General features: G+C 40.5%; 2 protein-coding genes across 3 annotated transcripts; one reads left to right on the top strand and one right to left on the bottom strand.

The window, feature by feature from the left end:
- Positions 1-1114: 1114 nt before the first annotated feature.
- On the top strand, positions 1115-13429 carry hpn (hepsin; the record flags this gene model as incomplete). The annotated part of the gene is made up of 12 exons (XM_083918856.1): positions 1115-1151; positions 8534-8641; positions 8820-8861; positions 9607-9736; positions 9820-9939; positions 10148-10188; positions 10469-10634; positions 10727-10917; positions 12049-12144; positions 12432-12574; positions 12778-12942; positions 13335-13429. 12 exons carry the CDS (start codon positions 1115-1117, stop codon positions 13377-13379), a joined length of 1284 nt encoding a protein of 427 aa, XP_083774982.1. The 3' UTR covers positions 13380-13429.
- A 1482-nt stretch (positions 13430-14911) lies between these two features.
- LOC310950298 (B-cell receptor CD22-like) lies at positions 14912-21665 on the bottom strand. 2 transcript variants are annotated; one of them, XM_083918016.1, is made up of 10 exons: positions 21618-21665; positions 21107-21445; positions 20795-21019; positions 20257-20529; positions 18948-19235; positions 18760-18835; positions 18140-18170; positions 17627-17800; positions 17455-17531; positions 14912-16579 (listed from the first exon to the last, which is right to left on the bottom strand). In XM_083918016.1, the coding sequence occupies exons 1-10, from the start codon at positions 21655-21657 to the stop codon at positions 16519-16521; spliced, it is 1584 nt and encodes a 527-aa protein (XP_083774142.1). In that variant the 5' UTR covers positions 21658-21665; the 3' UTR covers positions 14912-16518. The 2 variants fall into 2 exon arrangements, with proteins under 2 accessions (XP_083774142.1, XP_083774143.1); XM_083918017.1 differs by having other exon boundaries at positions 17627-17797.
- Positions 21666-21950: the final 285 nt, after the last annotated feature.

The following is a 21950-nucleotide window of genomic DNA, read 5'->3' as shown; positions in this document are numbered from 1 at the left end:
TATTTCTTATAAATTGTATAGTATAGTATACACTTTTCTATCTCTTTATATGTTGCCTACTCTTTGGCTCCCTATGAGAAAGCCTTTGTGATGAAAGCCAGTGGTCTCATGTCTTGTGTCTCCTGTTCGCAGCTCAGTGAACAGCTACTGTAGCTGCTGTGGTGATGTTCCTAAAGACTGCACCTGTAGGTAGGGACATACGAGGCTTGTTCACATGGATCTGAGATACAGACATCAGGAAGAGCAGCTCAGGCAGGATCAAAGTCATTTCTTCTGTGAACTGGATTCTTTTGCATTTTATTGTCAGTCTTCCATCTTGCCAGGCTGGTAACCAGGCAACAGCTTTTGGTTGCCAAAACTGAGATGCGGTTGCCATTTTCAGTCACCTGGTATTTTGAGTAGGACTAATACAGATAATATGCATAATTACGTCAGCTTAATAATACAAAAGTAATTTTAAATAATGCACATTTCATTTCAGTAACCAAACTGAATGATTTGCTTTAAGCTGTTTACACAGTAAAACAACTTCCTTTGTTTCACCGTTTCAAAAACAGATGCATGTGCACACACAAGTAAACACAACAACTTTTTTTCAGCAGCCTTGTCTGGTTCCAGTTCTGATTATAGCAGCAATATGTAATATATTTAATTTTACTTATTCATATTTTTATAGGGTTAAAATGGTTGCTACTGATGACAAGGGAGAACTGATGACGAATTGGCTGCCAATTGCTCAAAACTGTTGCAAATGGCAATGGCAACTGTTACTATCAAGCACTGCGAAGAGAACGTGTTAGTAGACCCTGGCTATCTGAAGGAGTGTATGTGTGTGTGTGTGTGTGTGTGTGTGTGTGTGTGTGTGTGTGTGTGTGTGTGTGTGTGTGTGTGTGTGTGTGTGTGTTTGTGTGTGTGTGTGGATAAATGTTTATTGGAAAAAAACATCCTCAGTATGGTGTTTGTCACTTAAGGCCCTCAATATTTTATTACCAGGCAAAAGTGAAGGCCTTTGACCATCTGCCCTCAGGAGTCAAGGAGAGAAGGAAAGAAGAAAGGAAAGAAGAAAGGAAGGAGACACACCATTGTCTATTGTTGCCCTCTGCCTTCTATACAGATGTATGCTGAGAAAGTTGTGAGAGAGGGGAAGATGGGTGAGTGCACATATCACACACACTGTTGTTCTTGCTCTCATCCTCCACCCTTCTGTACACACACACACACACACACACACACACACACACACACACACACAGACACACACTCAAACACACACTCACACACACAGACACACACACACACACACACACACACACACACACACACACACACACACACACTCAACACACACACACACACACACACACACACACACACACACACACACACACACACACACACACACACACACACACACACACACACACAGATTAAAATGCTGTGCTGGTCATGCTGCATGTTGTCTGTATTTGAGACCAGACATCAGTCTACTTGACAGTTAACCATTAACTGGTTTGTTCAAAGTTGACTGACTGTTTCTGATGTTCACTGGGTTTATTTTTGAAGTTTGTCAGTCACCTTGAAAAACCTATATTTAGATCAGTTGTAATATGTTTTCATCCGATCAGATTCCTATAAACCCATACCCAAATAGAAATGCGATAGTGGTGTTGATAACTGGGGCAAGAAAAAACACTGCCCTCTACACCAAATTACACTTAATGAAGCACTTTATTTTTACCACAATTACAACACTCGTTCATTGCAGTCATAAACAAACAACTCACTGTGTACCCCTGTCACTGTCAATGTGAAGCTTTCCTACCTTTATCCCAGCAAACACACTTCCATCCCCATCAGTGAAGCCCACATGGAAAAGGAAACCAGAAAATCCACATCTGTCCTGTTACGTGGCATTGCTGGTCACATTTGCAGCTTTACTACTCCTAATGACTTTACTGCTAATTATATGAGGCTGTTATGGAGGTTAAGATAAGATTAATTGCTATGTTTTACTATTGCTAGAAAGCGCTTCTGTCAGTGTGTTGGCCACTTTGTAGAGACCATAAGACAGCAGTACACATACCTTGCATTGAGTGCCAGTACAATGAAGCCAGTAGTCTCCCAAATCTGAAGTAGAAAACGGACATCATCTCCTCATGTTCTGCTGTTCTCATCAACAGGTCTTCTTACTCATTGCGTCCGTGTTGTAAAGTTCTGTATCTGAACATGCTCAGCTTCACATTTCATTTTGTAGTTTCTTTTGCCCGACTGAAGGGAGTGCACCCAGATGCAATGAATCAGGCTTTAGTGTATAATTACTCGAAAAACACAGTCTAGCCAAGGAGTGGCTCACATGGTGGGGCTTATTTTGCATGTGTCTGCGTTTAGGTTAGGTGTGACATCTATTTAATCTATTTTTGGAAACAATCTTTGTTTACCTCAAATGTGACATGCTTATACATGTACAGAAACACAAATGTACATTCACACGCAAGCGCCCGTGTCACACAGGGCAGGATATGTTTCTAATCAGACTAACATTTACGGCACAGTATCATTGTGTTTATTTTTACTTTTCTACCATGACAACCACTACAAGCATGAGTCAGTGTCTGCTGTATCTTCATCTGTGTTTGTTTGAGGTTTTCTGCTTCTGCTGTATTATCTTTGCTTCAAACTGTAAAACTCTTACCACACCTAGGTTCACCTAAATCTGCTCAGGAAGAGGATTTGAAAACCCTTTAAAACTCATATTTTAATTGGACTCTGTACATGGTTCAACACTAGTTTCCTAAAGTCCAAATGTGAGTGCCAAAGGATAACAGAGCAGATAGACTATCCAGTGAGGTGTGGAGTGGCTCAAGGGATGTAAAAAACTGGTAGCCACCCATCGCTCGTTTTCCAGGGGGCATTATCGGCAGTGCAGCCCAAAATGAGTTTGGATTGTTTTGTCAAATAAACCTTTATGACGATCTCTCATGAAGAAGAGTTCCAGTGGTTGTCCACAGAGAAACACATCTTGTATCCATGACTTCTGAGAAACAATTTTCTGTTTTTCAAAGACAGTCAATAACACTTTTATTCATTTATTTAGGGTAAATACCTTATTTTATGTTCCCTATCTAAAATTTAAATATCTATAACTTCTTTTCATTTAGCAGAAACTTGGCTGATGTTGACACAAAAGAAACATTTTTCATAACAGATACAGAATGTGTTGTCTATGTATCTCCATGTTTTCTCTCAATTTTGGTTTAGGGAGGATGTGTACAGTCACATACCTCATCTGGTACACAGCTGCTTCTTTTCACCCAGCAGTGTGGAGCTACAGTGGGTGGAGAAGGGGGTAATGTGGGAAATGTTAATGGTATCCCTCCCAACATCTCAGTCAATGTGTAATGACACACTGAACCTTTTCCACCCTGCTGCTTCTGGCTGGTCATGTGATTCTTGGATGGGGATAGAATAATCCAAAATAAATATGTAGTATGTTTGTGTGGATGGGTCACAAACAGTAAGTGATGACTAACTCCTGCCTCTCGTGCCAGCTTTATTTATCAAAAAACCATGGCAACAAACCAGTCACACTGGGGCATCCCAAAATGTTTACTGCATTGTGAAATATTTCTACAACAACAGTGATGAATGTACCACTTTGTTGTGCATACATAGGTACATTTTACAACTTGAAGAAAGTATGAGATATATCAAAAGAAACTTTTGTTAGAAGACCATATCTTCGGATCAAGGTGTCAAAGTCCTATTTGTTTTTAAAAGAATAGGCTGTAACTGAACTGAGCGTCATACATAATCAGTAATTATTAGAACTGTAGACCGAGTTAATGCTGCTAACCCATTTACAAAGTAATACAGAACCCACTGTAAGCACTGGCCCATCAAAACTGTCCAGCAGCATTTACTATTCCAGCTTATTCACTAGATATGGAAAAGTATGAAAATGTCATACCCCGATTAAAAAGTCCAAAATTATGATGGTTATCATTATTATCTTCGTTTTGTTAAAATGTGCTGAAAATGTTACAAAAAAGTACTGATACACACACTGAGATGATTTTACCAAGTTCTATATTGAAAACCACAGATACAATTATCATCAGTGCTACGTTTTTGTTTGCATAAACATTAAAATAATAACATTGGCAATACTTTACATAAAAATAATAAAACCATATAAAATGCATGGCACCATGTGTTCATGAGAGGTAACTGCACTTTGTTCATACTGCACATAAGAAAACAGCAACCAAATAGCAACCTGTGATTGGGACTGTTGCTCACTTTGGTTGATGCTGGATGGTCAAAGCGCGGTAATCACACCCTGTTTTAAACAGTAATACTAACCGTCATGTGAATGGTTTATCAGTAGACCGGTAGCCATTTCATTCCTAGTACACGCCATTACATACTCTAACAACACAGGGATTTAAGAAGAACCCTGACTCAGGATAGGGTGGTCTTGGGTAGTGGACACAATAGAGTGCCTGTTTTTTCCCTGCAATTTGGTTGGCGTTAGGGGAAAGAGATCTGGAAAGAAAGAAGGAGAAAGGGGTTTGGGAACAAGGGAGGTGGGCAGTGTGTGTGTGTGTGTGTGTGTGTGTGTGTGTGTGTGTGTGTGTGTGTGTGTGTGTGTGTGTGTGTGTATGTGTGTGTGTGTGTGTGTGTGTGTGCAGGAGTTAAGGTGTGTAGAGGAAATATTGCGGTATTTCCTGGGAAACACAATCTGAAAGAGTGGAGAGGAGCCTGGAATGTCCCTCAGATAATATGTCCAGTGGCATTCATCAGATACTCACTATGTTCACTTTTGGTTCTCGCTTTTACATTTTCTGCCGAAATTTTCCAGTCTCTCTCTGACCTTTGGGGCACCATTGTTAATCAGAATTTTACAAGCAAGGAACAATAGCGCCATTATCATTCTGACCGGATGTTTGGAGGGAAAGCCTATGGAGGGAAGGGGGAAGGGTGCACAGGTACAGAGGGGGAGGAGGAGCAGATGCACAAAGAGGGGAGGAGAGGAAGGAAAGATGGATACAGACAGAGTTAAGGAAAGGTTGGAAACTTTTAGGGAAATGCAGTCAAGGTGCAGGTAGAGTTGGCCAGGGAGGGGTTGTACTGTAGTTTAGAGGGAGGGAGCAGATGTTAGGAGATTGCTTACAAGGAGGCTAAGGTCACTGGATTAGTAGGTCTACACAGCTATCACCTTTCTTGATAACAACGTAGAAATCCAGCAACTGTGGGACCAAACAGTGTAAGTGGTTCCGTACAACACTGGTTCCTAGTCATTTCTAGAATGGTTAACTTCCACAGATCAGGATACAAGACTCAGGAGCCTACATATAAGCTAAGGAAACTGACTTTGAGTTGGTAACTGTGCCGGATCATTCTGGTTCTGCATACAGATGCCCATCCTTACTAACTGATGTGGATACTATCCTGAAAAATTTGACTTTGACATTTGATAGGCCTAATGTCACAATAACATCAAAACATTTTAATGGAATTGTTTTTCGTTTTGATCATTTTCTTCAACTGTTTTCACAGAAAATAAGAAAGACAGAGATGTGAGAGAGTACGGAAAATGTTTGAGGGAGACAGTGGCAGGAAGGAAACTAGGCACGTTGAATGTTTTCTTTGATTCGATACGAAACACTACACATACTTACAGTATCTCCAGTTGTTTCCTGGCACATTGATGGAAAGTATTACCATTTCAGTTCTGACTGTCTCATGTAATGAACAGAAAATTCACATGACAGCTCACATTTCTTTCTCTATTCTAATAAATAATTACAGACACAGGCTCTAATAGCCAATATTAAGGTACTTGACTTCTTTCTGTGCCTCCATGCTAGCCACAGCCGCGGCCAGAGGCATTATGTTTTCAGGTTGTCTGTCCATCCCATTCTTTTGGATGGGACATCTCAGGAGGATTTCTTTTTTAGATTCGGCACAAACTTCCGCTTGGACTCAAGGATGACCTGATTAGTATGAAGAGGTCACTGTGACCTCACAAAATGCATTTTTTGCCATAACTCATGAATTCCTATGTTAATTATGTCTATATTTCTTACAAATGTCTATAGAAAAAAGAAGATGAAGTCATGACATTCAATATCCAAAAGATCAACTTCATTGTGACATAATAATGTCCATTATTCAACGCCATAACTCAGGCACAGAAGGGGAGACATTTGGTCAGATACTGAATTAGTGCCACAGATATTGGGTTCCCAAATTGAAACTGTTGACTGTTTAGATCATCTGTGCCTCAGATGTGTGTGTAGCATCTGCATATTGCTAAAAATACATTTATTACCTTATATTTAATACCTGTAAAGTCTTCGCTAGGTAACTGCAAGGAGGCCGTTTTAGTTTCCTACTGATATTAATAGAATCAGACTAAATTATTGCCAAATTTAATAGAAATGATGGATTCTTACTACTTTACTGTAAGGATTAGGGCCCATCCACACGGAGGTGTGTTTTCCTGTAACCATACAACTTTTGTATCGTTTTGGCCGACCACCACGGGGGCGGCGTTATCGGAGCCGGAAAACAATAACTCCTGAAACTGGGTCCCAGAGTGGATAGATCTAAAAACGCACTCCTTGCGTTGTCACCTGGACGGAGAGGCAGCATACTTTGATAAATGATGATATCATCTCCCCACCTCTTGACCCGCCTTTGACCTCTAACCTCTATCGCATGTGTGGACTCTGCTGGTTTGTTTGGAGACGTAAACTGATATTGCACACTGTTATCTATAGGCGAGTTCTTTACATAGAAGACAGTCCACAGACTGTTATAGACAACAGAAAACGTTGGGAAAGGTCTAAAGTTACATTACAACCTGTTCGCCCATTGGCAGAAAAAATGATAATACATATAAAAAGTTACATACAACCTTTAATATGGAATTGTAATAGGCGACAGCATGACGTTTTTACAAGAGCCTACAGACTATATAAAATATGGACAAAGTCTCCTTAATGTGACCCATAGCTTTCTAAAGAGCCAAAATTCATCTTGAGTCATCAAAGTGGGTGGCTCCCTTGCTCCAGCATCTAGGCAGTGCCTGACACTGACTAACTCCTGGCTAATCCGAATATGGACAAAATGGTGAAGCGTGGATGGAGCTGAGGTGGACCAAATGAAGCCTGCCATCTATGCTAGCCACCTGTGACGGCACCTACCTGTCACTCAAAGCAGCCGGCCATTAATTATGCAGATCTTAAAGACTTAATGTAATGTAAATGGGTGAGGTATATAAAAAAAGGCTTTACCAGGCTGTAAACATGTTTGATTCTGCTGTAAAGTTGGGCATTTTAACATGGGGGTCTAAGGCGATTGAATCATTTTGGAGCCAGCCTCAAGTGGCTATTTGAGGAACTGCAGTTTCTGGCACTTCTGTGTTGGCTTCAAATTAAAGCAACAGACAACATGATGTGACCTAACCTTGCCTGTTGTCGAGATTTACAGTTTTTGCGATCTGATTTATTGTGATTTAAGCTTGCTGCTTTTGTCTGCACTCTAACTTCGATCATAATGATTATAATGATGACCGTGTGCTTGTGTAAATGGTTGTAAGAGGGAAGGGAAATGAGCTGAGCTGTGTTTAATGATAAGGGACGAGAATGGCAGGGTGACAGTTCACATAAAGAGAGGGCGTTCAATATTATTTGCTCTTTTTCTAACTCTCTCTTTCTTTCGTCTACCTTAGTTAAAGACAGTAAGAGAGGAATACAAAAGGAGAAAAGAGAGAAAATGGAATCGGTGAAGCTGTTTTACAACAGCAGGAATAGGACAGGTGGTACTGGTGGATTAGTTATGACTCAGTCTGTACCATCATAAGTGTCTCAGTGAGCCAATACAGTGAGACAGCATGCACTGTCCCAGGATCTTGGAAGTGCCACACCAGAATAAGATTATTAATGTTAATTATTACACGTGTGCTTTACATTACATTTTATGTCTGCAATGAAAGATGCGTATTTACTCTAAGTCATGGGTCAAGTTGACAAACTGCTGAGAGCAGCAGAGGACAGGATAATGGGCAGAAAAAAGGTGCACACACAAACTATATATGCATGCGGGACCGACATGACACTATATCCTAGTTTAAAAGTTTGTTCTTGCTTTGTGGAGAAATGCTAGACTTTAGACTATTGATCTCATCAGTGCGGTCTGTACTGTTCACTCTGTGCCAGGAAATGTGCAGTATGCCCCTTCGCATTTGGACATTGAGCTGATACCGGTCATTTTGCTGGTGTTTGTTGTTGGGTGGCCCAAAAAAGAGCCTACACTAAATACAGAATCAGAATCAGAATCAGAAATACTTAAAAAATCCCAGGGGGAAATTGTTTCTAGTCTAGCAACTAGTCCCAATTTGTTGGTTGTGTTCTGTGATGTTAAAGGCTCGAGTGCTGCTGTGTATGTGCACTCACTCACTGTGTATATATACAATCAAATGAGTGTGTGCACACGCATGTTTGTGTGGTTGTGTGTGTGTCTGCAGGGAACAGGGGGATCTCTCTGACCTGTGTGTTGACCCCCTGCCGTGTGATTGGGGTGTGTGTGACACTGATGACCTTGGGAGCCATTGGAGCAGCCATCTGGGCCGTAGGTCAGACCACATGCTTTCACAAATACACATATGATGACCTGTTGTTTTTTATTTCAAGTTTCTTTTTTACTGTAGTTCATTATCAATGATGAAAGATGATCAGTCCTTCATTAATTATTTGCTATCATACATTGCATTGACTTAACAAATGCCTGCTGTTTTTATTACCCTTCTGTAGTATCGTATTGCACAATGGAAGAAGACACAGGACTGTATGATGGTGAGTACAGGGTGAGAACAGCGGTGTGATTCAAATTCATACCTTTCTAATAAGTGGTTTCATACAAAATTTAATTGCAGCTATAATAAACATGAGTTGTATAGTCTATATACTATATTCATAGTATAAGTATGACGTAAAATTGAATATGTAGTGCGGTCTGAGTGCATTGTATGTGGATTTTGGGTACGCAAGAAAAGCCCAGATGAATACTACCTAAGCAAGAATATCTGAGTATGAGACGTGAGCTTACTGGACGAACTTAAATGCCCCCAAATGCATTGTAGCTCTGCCTGTGCAATGGTGGACTGCGAGGCGGACAGTTTAAATAAAAAAATAGGGCGTGTGACGTTAAGGTACACAAAAGCACGGGAGCTCACGTATAATGTACTTAGTTGTACATTATTTGAGACTGTGATCATGTTTAGCATGAACATCTATATATACAATATATAATATATACATTTATATGACAGAAAAGAAGGAAAAACATAATAGGACCCCTATAAGTAAAATGCTACCTCAACTTGAATTCCATTTTTTTCCTGCCATCACAGAGGATACTCTATGTTTTTGGTCCCGTTGTTAGCAGAAACAAAAACACATGCAATATTGATAGGGTAACCCTATAGTTACTTGAGTGAATATACAAATATATATGATTACACAAATAAACATCATAGTGAGAAAAGAACAAATGTTAAATGTAAACAGTGTGTGCTAACCCCCATGTTATTCCCTGTAGTCCAAGTAAATACTGCTGACCAACGTCTCAGAGTCTTCGACTCCGCCCAGAGGAGGTGGCGTCAGGTGTGTTCTTCCTCAGCAAATGATCTGCTCGCTAGCATCAGCTGCGAAGAAGTGGGCTTTATCAGGTGAGATATATTTACAGTTATATTTCATATGCCTTCATGCAGCATAGTGTGGCACAGGACTGACGTGTGTGTGTTTGTTCTAGTGTGGTGAATTACTCAGTCACATCAGTTCCAGAGGCCAGCGGAGATGGTGGGGAGTTCTTCTGTGTCAAACAGCAAGAGCTCAGCTATGGCAAGAAAATCAAAGACTCACTGTTCCCATGGTAAAAAACACCTGTCCGTTTGATCCTGCACCTGTCTCACAGCAGTCTAACCTTCTACCACACTGCCCTCTCTGTTGCTCTTGCTGCCTTCTCTTTCACTCGTCTACTCAGTTAACATAGAGAAAGCTGAACAGTAACGTAGTTTGGATTGGTTTGGTTTTCTTTTTCTCTGTCAGGCTGTTACTAACTCTGTCCATCTTTGTTTCAGTGACTGTGAGAGCAGGGAGGTTCTAACACTGCTGTGTCAAGGTAAGATGTGAGCTCAGATCAGACCACAAAATGGCCATACACTTTGTTTCATTTTTCCTGCAAGCTGGTCCCTAGCACCTCATTCACAACAAGATGTTTCAACCCTATATCGACTATGACTATTCTAACAGACAAACATATTGTGTTGTCTGAGCTTTTTATTGGTTCAATTATCTACTCTTTACTCACTCTATCTCTGTGTCTCCTCTTCTATAAATTATGCATTACTTCACCTACAGTTTACAAAGACCGTAAAGTCTCTCCTGTCTCTACTCGGCAGACTGCGGCAGGCGTAGTTTTGCAGCAGACCGTATAGTTGGTGGTGTGGATGCCAGGCAGGGCAGTTGGCCTTGGCAGGTCAGATTGGAGTACGATGGAGTTCATCAGTGTGGAGGGACCATCATCTCAAACCGCTGGATTGTCTCCGCAGCTCACTGCTTTCGAGAGTAAGTAATCAAGCCTTCATTTAAACAGAAAGGATCTTTTATTTCTAAGCACATGGTGGACAAATTGGATTATTTTTTTACGTTCATGCTAGGCGATATCGCACCGTTAATCGCTGGCGTGTGCTGCTGGGCTCCATCTACAGTAAACCAGTCAACGCCAACGTAGCTGAGGTGAACACCATTGTTTACCACAGCAGCTACCTGCCCTTTGTAGATGCTAGCATTGATGACAACAGCAGGGACATTGCTATTCTGGGCCTCACCTTGCCCCTCACATTTAACGGTAGGTCACTCAAGGGCATACACACACGTATTCATCAAATAAGAAGCACACTCACCGAGACACACCTTAATATTTGATTTCATGATGTAGATAAATGGAGAACCAGAGTAACACAAAGAGTCAGTCATTATGGTCATTTATGTGCTTTACAGTAGGTTTCCTGTTTCCCAAAGTTGAGTCAGCAGGACAAAAGTTGTTTTATTCAACATTTTCATGTAACTACATGTTCCCCTCGTGTCTGATGTTCGCTCTCTAATCAAAGGACTCCTTTCATTTAATATGATTGTTGTTATGGTGTATGTTACAACTCTGCACGGTTTTAACACTCCAGTAACTAATAGACACTAAATCAGCATGCTTAATGAGTAACTTGTAGGCAATTTCTCAATAACAATACACATCATTAACATTATCTTTGCTGACCAAGGAGAGAAAGCAAAATGATGAAGATCTGTGCAGAGATATGGACTTGGAAGAACAAGGACATGTAAATGAGACTTGATTTATAGTCACATTGTAAAATGTGGTTATTTGCATCAGTTTTTAGGTCATTGTTGAGTAACTGATGTTGATTAATAACATGTCCTATTGTACATTAGAACTTAAAGAAGAAACTCTAAAAGCAGTGTAGGTGGATCATGTCTGACATCTAGTGCTTGGCTTTCATATTACAACAACAACAACATGACGTCCACTGGAGTGAAAATAACACAAGCAAAGGTTGTATGGCTCTGTACAGTGCAATGTTTCATTTTTACTGGACAGGAAACAGGAAAACATATTTGACAGCTTTAATCTGCTGTATTTTTTTTCTCTTTTTCATGTTCGTATGGATGATCAATTACCAATTCAACTCACCTGTTTCATACATCGTTTGTTCCTTAATTGACTTAGACAACATGATGAGAATTGTTTTCTGTTATCCTGAAAACAGATAACATTAAAATGAAAAGTATTACATATTATAATTTGTATTGACAACAAGACAGGAGCTAACCTAAAAGTGAGACTAAACCGTTTCAGAATGGTGGTGTGTGGTCATGGATCTCTTCAGGCAGTGGTTTGGTTGATTGTGCGTGTGTTTGATGGTGAAGTATTATTATGTAAATATGTTTTTGTGTTTGTGTGTAGAATATATCCAGCCTATTTGCCTGCCAGCATATGGTCAAAGACTAAAAGACGGACAGATGGGAACAGTAATGGGCTGGGGAAATGTAGATTACTATGGTGAGTCTACATTTCAATAAAGCTGTAATGAAATACACTGCAGAAAATCTTATGAAATCATTTGCATTCCTTGTATCAGTGCTCAGTATGTGCTAATGTAACAAACAGCACTTTGATCTACATAAATTCATAGACGGATGGGAGTACAATAACTGAGTGTTGGTAATTACAACACTATAAAGGACTGACGGCAAATGATTTTGATACATACAGTAAATGCTTCTTTTCAGAAATACCCCTCCACAGTGTTGTTGTTTTTAAATGTTTTTGATATTCCTCACTTGCAGGTATTCAAGCAGATATTCTCCAGGAAGCGCACGTCCCCATTATCAGTGACAGCGTCTGTAACGCTCCTGATTACTATGATAATCAGATCACAACCAGCATGTTCTGTGCTGGTTATGAGAAAGGAGGCACTGATGCCTGCCAGGTCAGAGTGAGCCCGTGTTTGTGTGAATTCTGTAGCCTAAATGCTTTGGGGTTTCTAATTAGGGAACTGTGTTCTCTGATATGTCCTCATGTCTGTCTGCTTTGGTTAATCTGATGCTTGTTTGATATGTCCTGCTAACACTTACCTGAAATGGGTAGTCATAATGTGTGTGTGTCAACTGCTCTAATCCTCTGTGGTTTCAGGGAGACAGCGGTGGTCCTTTTGTAGCAGAAGACTGTGTGTCTAAGACCAGACGGTATCGGTTGATGGGGGTGGTGAGCTGGGGAATAGGCTGTGCCATGGCCAAGAAACCTGGCGTCTACACCAGAGTGTCCCGATTTCTGCCCTGGATATCTACGGCCATGAGGGTGAGAGACTGGGCACCTTGTGTTTTCTGTTGTAACACTTTATTGTGTTGTCACAATGCTGTAATGCAAACCAAGGAAATACAGAAAGCAGTCCTTCTTAACCAAGTGGATTCCTGGCATTCAGACCATCTAATAGACAAAGCATTTGGCATTGTAAAATATTTATACACAGCATGGAAAACAGAATGATCAGCGGAGGACAAGCTAATGTTTCCACACACACATACGAAACATATTTGCCAAGTATGGAAACAAAATGTCATAATAAAGTGTTGTGCCACCATCAACAGTCCTGTTCAGAGTTACACCACTGATGTTACATGCATGCTTCAAGATTTCTTATGTGACATTACAGATGTGTCCAACAAGTTCTGCTCTCATCTCTCCTCCAGAACTATAACAACTCACCAGGGCTTCACAAAATGGCCCGGACATGAGATTGCTCCTCCCATGATTCCACTTTTTCTTCTCTTGGATGACAATATTAAAGGACCTGGAAGATGTCATCAGAGGGCAGTTGGACGGGCGGATGAAAGGCTGTGAAGCTTCCCTCTTATCACAGATCTCAATTCTCCTCCTTACCTAAAACTTTTTGTGTTGATGATTTAACCTCTTCCTGAACCTTCCCACTTTGTTAAATGCCCACCAAGACCTTACTCCTTAATGTATACCCTGTATTTTTACAGAGGTACGCTGCCAGAGCTCTTTAGAAAACATGAAGTTTGAGTTATTGAAGATGACTAACTTTGTTATTATGAAGTTAAATGTTGAGAAAAGGGCAAAAGTGAAATATTAGAATCACTATACCGGATTTAAGATACCAATGTATTCTGAGATGAAACAGCAATACATTGAACAGAGACTTATAAAGGCTCAGGCTCACCTTAAGAATCCCTAGATACAGTTACAAGGATTCATACGATAAGACACTGAAATTCTCTGCAGAGGTTTTATCTTGTTCCACACCAGCCACTCTCTGGACTTCCTGCAGCCAGCACAGCAAACTACAATGAGTGCAGCCTGCACTGCTGATTTGTTATAAAGATCAGTACAGATCTTCTGCAAATTCAAATTCAGTACTTTTAGTACTTTTACATCGTGCAACACACACAGACAATTAGAACTCTAAAATGTCAGTAATTTATTAGTAACGCTATTCCTAAGTATTACATTCCTTGGTGAGCCTTATTTTGTAAAATCCCAGTGCACATCAGACGTTTCACATCATTTTATGTGCAGTAGCCTGACCTCTGTACGAACAATAATAAGTCTTTTAAGGTCTGTCTTTATCAAATTCCCACATGAACTGGTGAAGATGATGCTTATTGAAATCAGTATTTTGTTAATGTCTTGTAAATATTTGTGTATGTTTATTTGAGACATGTTACAGATGTCTTCATGATCCACAGATCTTAAAGCCAAGAGTGCAATAACAACCTACATAATAAAATCATGTTCTTTCACTGCACCACCTGTTGATTACCAAATTATAAATGCAGATGATGTCTCATATTAAGTGGCAGAATTGTGTATACTCAACCATGACCAATGTATAGTATTAAATACTAAACCTCCCCTCTGCTCCGACACTCATATAGAACATCAACAACAAAAAAAGTATTTCAGCAACATGCTAAGTTTTGGATTTTGTTTTTTTAGTTTGGGAAACTTGCTCACTTGTATGGGTCAGGTTACAGTGGCATCTGGATACAGAGGTTGCTGAATATTTATTTTACAAGACTTACACATTGAATTATTAAAAATGTTTTTATTACATTGTGAAATGAATAAAACACAAGTTAAGGACAAATGTGGGCATCTGTACACTGGATTACAGCTCCCAAGACTTGACTGGATTATGAAAAGGAAGTGCTTCGAACTAAACATTAAGGTACACATAGGCACAAAAATGAATTTGCAAACAAATTCAACAATTTACAATACAACCGTTAAGACCCATTCTAAAAAAATATAATGTAAAGTTGTACTACTGTGTCTCCTGCCCCTGCCACTGATTCCTAGCTTTTTCCCAAAGCTAATGTGACTCATTTGCATTCCTAAAATCCTAAACTACTCCCCAGTGAAACGTGAAGTTAACGTTTGTACATTTATGGCAGTTGTGATGTGTGCAAGAGAAATAAATATTGTAATATTAAAATGGTTGCACTGAGTATTGTATGGAAATAAAAACAACTTGCCCATAGTCACGGTGTAATGATGTCACAGTTTATTATCTATATATCATTTGATCATGTTTTTAGGTCGTCTGTCCCATTGTTGTGGACGTGATCTTTCAGAAAGGTCCACTTGGACTCAAGGATGAACTGATTTTGGAGGTCAAACGTCACATTGATATCAAAAACACATTTTTGCTTGAACTGACGAATGATTACATTAATCATGACAACATTTCACACAAACGTCTATTAGGATATAATGATGAAGTGATGATATATCCATAAGGTTAAGCGGTCAACTTCCCTGAGACATCATAATGTTTCATAACTCAGAAACAGACGGGGAGACATTTGGCCAGATCCTGAATCCATGACACTGTGCTAATTATTTAAATCTTCTGTGCTGCCGGGTTGAAAATGTGTGTGAAGCATTCATGATTTACCAAAAAATAGCCTACACTTTATACCTTTTATTAAAGTCCTTCAAAGTCTTCACTACATATATCAAGTAAGTCTGGATAGTTTGGATGTCAACCGCAACTGGACTGGTTGGTGGAGGAATACAACCACAAGGTGCTGATTCTTCTTTATGAATCTTTAATATCAACTGTACAGACTGCAGTAAAGATGAATATTATTCTGCTGTATTCACTGCCATAACATATAAGTCATACTCACATAACTATAGTTTTTTTCAGCCCAACTATCCCTTTTGTATATAAAAATATTCAACATTGGTATTCATGACCGAAAGAACGAGGTCGCGGGTACAAGCGGCCGAAATGGGTTTTCTCAGGAGGCTGGCTGGAGTCTCCCTTAGAGAGAGGGTGAGAAGTTCAGCATCCGTGAGGAACTCGGAGTAGAGCCGCTGCTCCTTTGTGTTGAAAGGAGCCAGTTGAGGTGGTTCAGGCATCTAGTAAGGATCGCCCCTGGGCGCCTCCCTAGGGAGGTGTTCCAGGCACGTCCAGCTGGGAGGAGGCCTCGGGGAAGACCCAGGACTAGGTGGAGGGATTATATCTCCACACTGGCCTGGGAACGCCTCGGGATCCCCCAGTTAGAGCTGGTTAATGTGGCCCGGTAAAGGGAAGTTTAGGGTCCCCTGCTAAAGCTGCTGCCCCCGCGACCCGACCCAGGATAAGCGGATGAAGATGAGATGAGATGAGATGAACATTGGTATTCAGTATTACTGTAAAACCAGAAAAAAACCCCCAAAAAAAACAAAACAGCAGTGTCATTTCATATAAATACAAAGCTAGGTTGTTTTGAGTATTGCAAATTCTCCAAGATGTCTATTTAAGCCTCCTGAGAGGCTGAGCGTTAAACTTTTCACATCTATCATACATCACATGAGCAGACGACAGGTTTCTGGATGCAAATGAAACTGGAGGTCTCAGTAAACTCAGCTGGGTGTAGCCAGGGAAGCGTAGATAACAGAGTGCTCACACTCTCTGCCTCTGGACCTGAGGGGGAAAAGATGGTATTGGTGAATTTGATCCAAACTGCAGCCTGTCACTACCCTGATGATGACATGGTGATGGAATCATTGATGTCTTATTATTCCTATACTCTTTTTATTACTGCACAGAATAAACCGTGCAGCATGAGTTCAGTTTTGTTATCAGTAGGGTCGTAGCTACTATAGAGGTCATGTCCTCTGTGCTTTCTGGAAATCTGTAGATTGCAATGACCTGAAAAGAAGTTTATTATTATTAACCATATATTTAAGGCAGATTCTGATATTTTAGATATGATTATGTAGATGTAGATTTAACTAGATATTTAGACTGAGCATCTGAAATGTATGAATAAATAATATATGCAAATATGTCACCAGTCAAAGCAAATGCAAGTGATACAGATTTGCATTTTCTGTAAATTTGGACAAAAAGATAGATCACTAAAAAAAATGAGAAAAAGATTGTAGTAATTTCACTGGGAGAAAGTGAAATAGAAACATTTCTTGATCGGGTTAGGTTATTGTGGTAGGTGGATTCTGCACTCATGAGCGCATTTATTTTGAAATCCTACAGTCCTAGTCATCAATAATGGGATTTTTTTCATTATTCTCTGTGGAGGTCTCACACACACACACACACACACACACACACACACACACACACACACACACACACACACACACACACACACACACACACACACACACACACACACACACACACACACACACACACACACACACACACACACACTCACACACACACACACACACACTCACACACACACACACACACACACACACACACACACACACACACACACACACACACACACACACACTTTTGACAGTGAGCGAACATTTGGACAGTAAACCTACCAGGAGTCCTGTGTGTTGTTTCTGGGTTTAATGGTAACTCTGGCGTAGGTAATCTCATCTTCATTAGACGTGGGGGCCTGAGCGGAGAGCAGAGGAGTCGCTTCATTTAAAAGTCTGATTGTTGTGAGTGGAGCTGTAACATTGAACATGTATGTTTGTGCACCACATTTACATAATTTTCAAGTTGTGACTTCCTCTGGGAATGATGAGTGGCGCCCTGAGCAGCAGTAACAGGTGGAGGAGAAGATGGCGACCCGTGGATGTTGGCGTAAACACTGTTGGGTGGATCTTCAGAGGCTGAAGAGCTCGAGCCTCGCCCACCGAGCCTGAAGTCATACCCAGTCTGCTGGAAGGGACACAACAAAAGTGTCAGTGCCCATTGGGGAATTTGTAAGCATGTGGCTCCACTGAAGTTTCGGGTATTGCATTAGTAAAAAAGTGAAGTGTATGTTAGAAAATACATTTTCATAACAGGGAAACACCACAGGAAACGGAGATGTCTCACTTCTCTAAATAATTGTCTGGGACTCTTACTAAAGCACAGAAGCACTTACACTGCCATTCAAATAGTTTATATCCCCATCCACTCTGTGCTGCAGCTGTGAGCTCAAGAGGGATCTCCAAATCCTTACATGACACTTTATCATAAAAGCTTAAATGGAATGACCTACTGTATATTACTTACTTTTTTCTCTGCACAGGTCCTCGCTTTCAGCCTACCAAGACAACAAAAAAACAAAATAAAACCAACCAATCAATCAATAAATCTATTTAAAACCTTAATGTTACCCCCCTCACAACAGAGCATTCCTTATTGTAGCTCAATCTTTGACATTTTAGAGAAGTTGCTCTGTAATAATGGGAAACCCATCAACTCAATGCTTCTATAAACTGCTGCTCAGTGCACAAAGAGTTTTACTGACCACATTTTTTTTCACTCTTAGAGGTGAGCCGTAGAAAATTATGAGTGTATGGAAAGAAAGTGAAGCTATTTCTAAATCCATCACGACTTACAATAATAACTTTGCAGAGAGTACAGTGCACATGGAATTCTCTATTTATGATATGTCTTTTGAATAGATACTAATGACACTAACATTTAAGAACAGATCATCATATAATCTATAATAAAAACAAAACCCAGCTCTGACTTCAAAAATAACCATAGCATAGGATGACACATAGAACACATGCTGTCACACATGCAGCCATGACAACATTAGGTCAAAAAAGTTACACAACTTGTGGAAAAAGAGAAGGCGAACAGTAAAAATGACATTCGTTCACACCCCTTCATTGACTCACCGCAAAAGAAGAGCTAACACAAGTGTCATAACAACAGAGACTCCAACTGCAGCTATGATTGGCAGGGACTGACCGCCTGAGGAGAAACACACTGTATGCTTAGGTCACGGTTGGTGGACTGGACAACTAAGCGCTTCTGCCCCATTAAATACAGAATTAAGATGAGATTGCGTTAGAAGACAACAAACCATGATCCTTTCCCTTCATGGCGAGCAGCACCTCGGTTGAGTTGTTGTCCCCTAGGTGGTTCCTGGCTTGGCAGATGTAGAGTCCAGTGTGTGACCCCTCCACAGAGGGGAGAGACAGCACGTGTCCTGAGCCCACCTGGAGCATGGAGCTGACACTGGAAACACTACCTCTGTACCAGGTGTAGTTGTGAGCTGCAGGGTTAGCAGCACTGCTGCAGGTCAGATTCACACTGCTGCCCTCAACAACATGTGGAGGGTCTATTGAAATGGAAATGTTCTCTGGAGGGTCTGAAAGAAGGACACACACTGCACATGTTATCAGGTTTATTCTAAAGCTTATTCCCACAGCACTTTTGCTTTATCAAAAAGATAACGTACTAGGGTGATGTTCCAACCTGGAGGATAAATGTGACGGGTCACGCAACGATTAAAGCTAAAAGGAAAAGTGAATGGGTCCCATGGTCTTTTTCAGCCCTTACATACATCAGATAAGCCATCGAGAATTTTTTTCCTGTGTAACAACTGTTAACGGAAAAAATCCGGGACAGTCACTAACAGCCAGATGTGGCTAACACTGATTAGCTTGGTGCATTAAGGTGAACGCATTGAAACGTATTTTTTTAACCACTAACACTGCTCAAAATAACAGCAAACCTCTGCAGCAGCATGAGAAGAGTCCCTACACATAGATGAAGCACCAATGGGCTCCTTCCTTCGGGATTGAATTTGCTAATCGACTTGAATGGACTTTACTATGAGAGGAGCTGGTACAGGAGCCAGTAGGTAAGTCTTAAAAACACTCTGGGTTCACTAACTACGTTGTTGGTGCTTCGTTTTATGTGTAGGGACTCATGGCTTATTTGATGTATGTAAGTGCCAAAAAAGACCATGGGATAATTTTATGCTGGAATTATTAGGAAATCCTGGATACGTTCACCTCTTCAGGCCTCTAAAAAGCCTTCAAATAAAAACAAACAAAAAAAAAATCTCTTTTGTTGGTTTTATAACCTGTGGTGAGGAAGATGCGTCATCTCATTAGACTGTAATGATTATTGTATAACAATTAAGCCCTTGTCAAGTAGGTAGGTTGCACACATCCCAATAACAGACGGTGAGAGGAAGCTGTGATTCAGGGTAATTGGCAGTTTCCCGCTTTGAACTGTCACTTGACGTGATAAAAAGTCACCGTTGACAGTAACCTGTGTGTTTAAATTGCGTGCTTCTATCCAAACCAACACAGGTTCTGTCACAACTTCAAATACAGACATGTGAAACCGGACTTCTCGGTGTGACGCCCCAGCATACTTACACTGGACATCCAGGAGAAGCTCAGTAGAGTTAATCAGGTGGACGCCCCTCCAGCTGATCTTATTCCAGGCCTGACAGTAGTACAGTCCTCTGTTGCTGGGCTGGATGTTAGAGATGGTGTGATTCTGTCCTGAACTGACAAAGTGTCCGTCTTTATGAAGACTGTATCCACTCTGTGTCACAGGTGGGTTGGCGTCACTGCTGCAGGTGAAAGTCACCGAACTCCCTTTGACGGCTGATGGACTCACTGACAACATGACTTTACTGGGAGCATCTGATAGGAAGAAGATTAGGAGTAAAGAAATGAACCTTGATCCTTATCAGTGAATCACAAAGTGGATGAAGAAGAAATCATATTAAAACGCATTTCTCGTCATTTTCTTCACTCTAATTGGAGGTTCAACAGCACACTTGTTTTTCTGTCATTATATATCTACACTACACAACCAAAACATCAAAGTATTGGGGCTGACTTTTAACTGAGACTCAGGACCATTGCATAACAACTTGAGCTTTGAAAGTGTTATTTCTGTACTTACATTGAACATTCAGAGACACGGAGGCAGATCTGACCGTCTCTTGTCCCAGGACGCTGCAGTAGTACCTCCCAGCATCCCCTCTCCCAGCCTGGAAGACAGGATTTGGTACACGATGTCCATCTCTGAACCAGACAGTGTTTACAGGTGTCACACAACCTGAATCACAAGTCAGACGGACACTTTCTCCCTCTGTCACAGTGCTCGGATGCACAACGGCAGTCAACTCTGAATCAGAAACAGAAAGAGATTCATTTTAAGAATACTAATTTAATTGAGAGGAATAAGGAATGGATGTTTTTGATTTAGTTTTACCTCTTACGGACAAATAAGCATGCTTTTTACTTCTCCATCTGTTGAGCGTTGTCACAAAATTAAAATAGTATGCTCCTTCATCAGTGCGCTGTACGTTATTGATCTCCAGACTACAGTCCCTCCAGAAGTTGCCCACATATTTAAAGTGGTCTTGGGGGGATTGGACTTGTGAAAGGGAAACCCACCTCCACCTGCCATCTACGAACAGGACTTTAGACCAGTCGACTGCAGTGACAAAATGGCCAACAGGATAGTCATACTTGCACTTAATAACTACTGATAAGCCTTTCAAGGCACACTGATCTTCAAAGGTCACCTTCCAGTCTCCACTCCACACGCCTTTGTGGGGAAATACAAAAGAGAATAAATAGAGTTTAGCTGTTGCTCTTTTATCCACAGGATTTGGTTATGGTATCCATAAAATACTCATATTAAATGGTATGAAATGTATTTGTTTTTGCAGTTATCACTTTTTCATACATTAAATTAAATTGAAAAAATGTTTCCTTACCTGACATTATTACCAGAATAATCAGAACCCAACTTTCCATTGTTAAAATCAATCTGCAACATCATCACACAGGGCACAGCTTAACAAACAGTCCGTTTACAGCAGAGACACTGGGAAAAATTAAATTTGTGTGTATCTAAGTTAATACTCACCAACTAAAGCAGGCAGACTCAATGCTTTGTACATTTCTGGGGATGATTTTGTTGCGTGAAAAGCAGAAGTTGGATGGTGTCCCCTCCCTGCTTCCTCTCATCATATCGTCATGTCATCACAATCAGTGCTGATTATGAACAGTTAGTAAGACACATAATATGATCTGAATCTGAACACAAA

The sequence above is a fragment of the Echiichthys vipera genome, assembly GCF_963691815.1.
Source record: "Echiichthys vipera genome assembly, chromosome: 8".
Taxonomy (NCBI): Eukaryota; Metazoa; Chordata; class Actinopteri; order Perciformes; family Trachinidae; genus Echiichthys; species Echiichthys vipera.
Note: the sequence above shows the minus strand (reverse complement) of the source record. Positions and strands in the feature narration are given on the sequence as shown.

Coding starts and splice junctions, on each gene's coding strand:
- LOC310950298 (XM_083918016.1), bottom strand. CDS start 21,657: ATGGAAAGTTGGGTTCTGATTATTCTGGTAATAATGTCAG. Junction 21,446..21,617: donor TATTCTGGTAATAATGTCAG/GTAAGGAAACAT, acceptor TTCCCCACAAAG/GCGTGTGGAGTGGAGACTGG. Junction 18,171..18,759: donor GTGTTAGCTCTTCTTTTGCG/GTGAGTCAATGA, acceptor TTGTCTTGGTAG/GCTGAAAGCGAGGACCTGTG.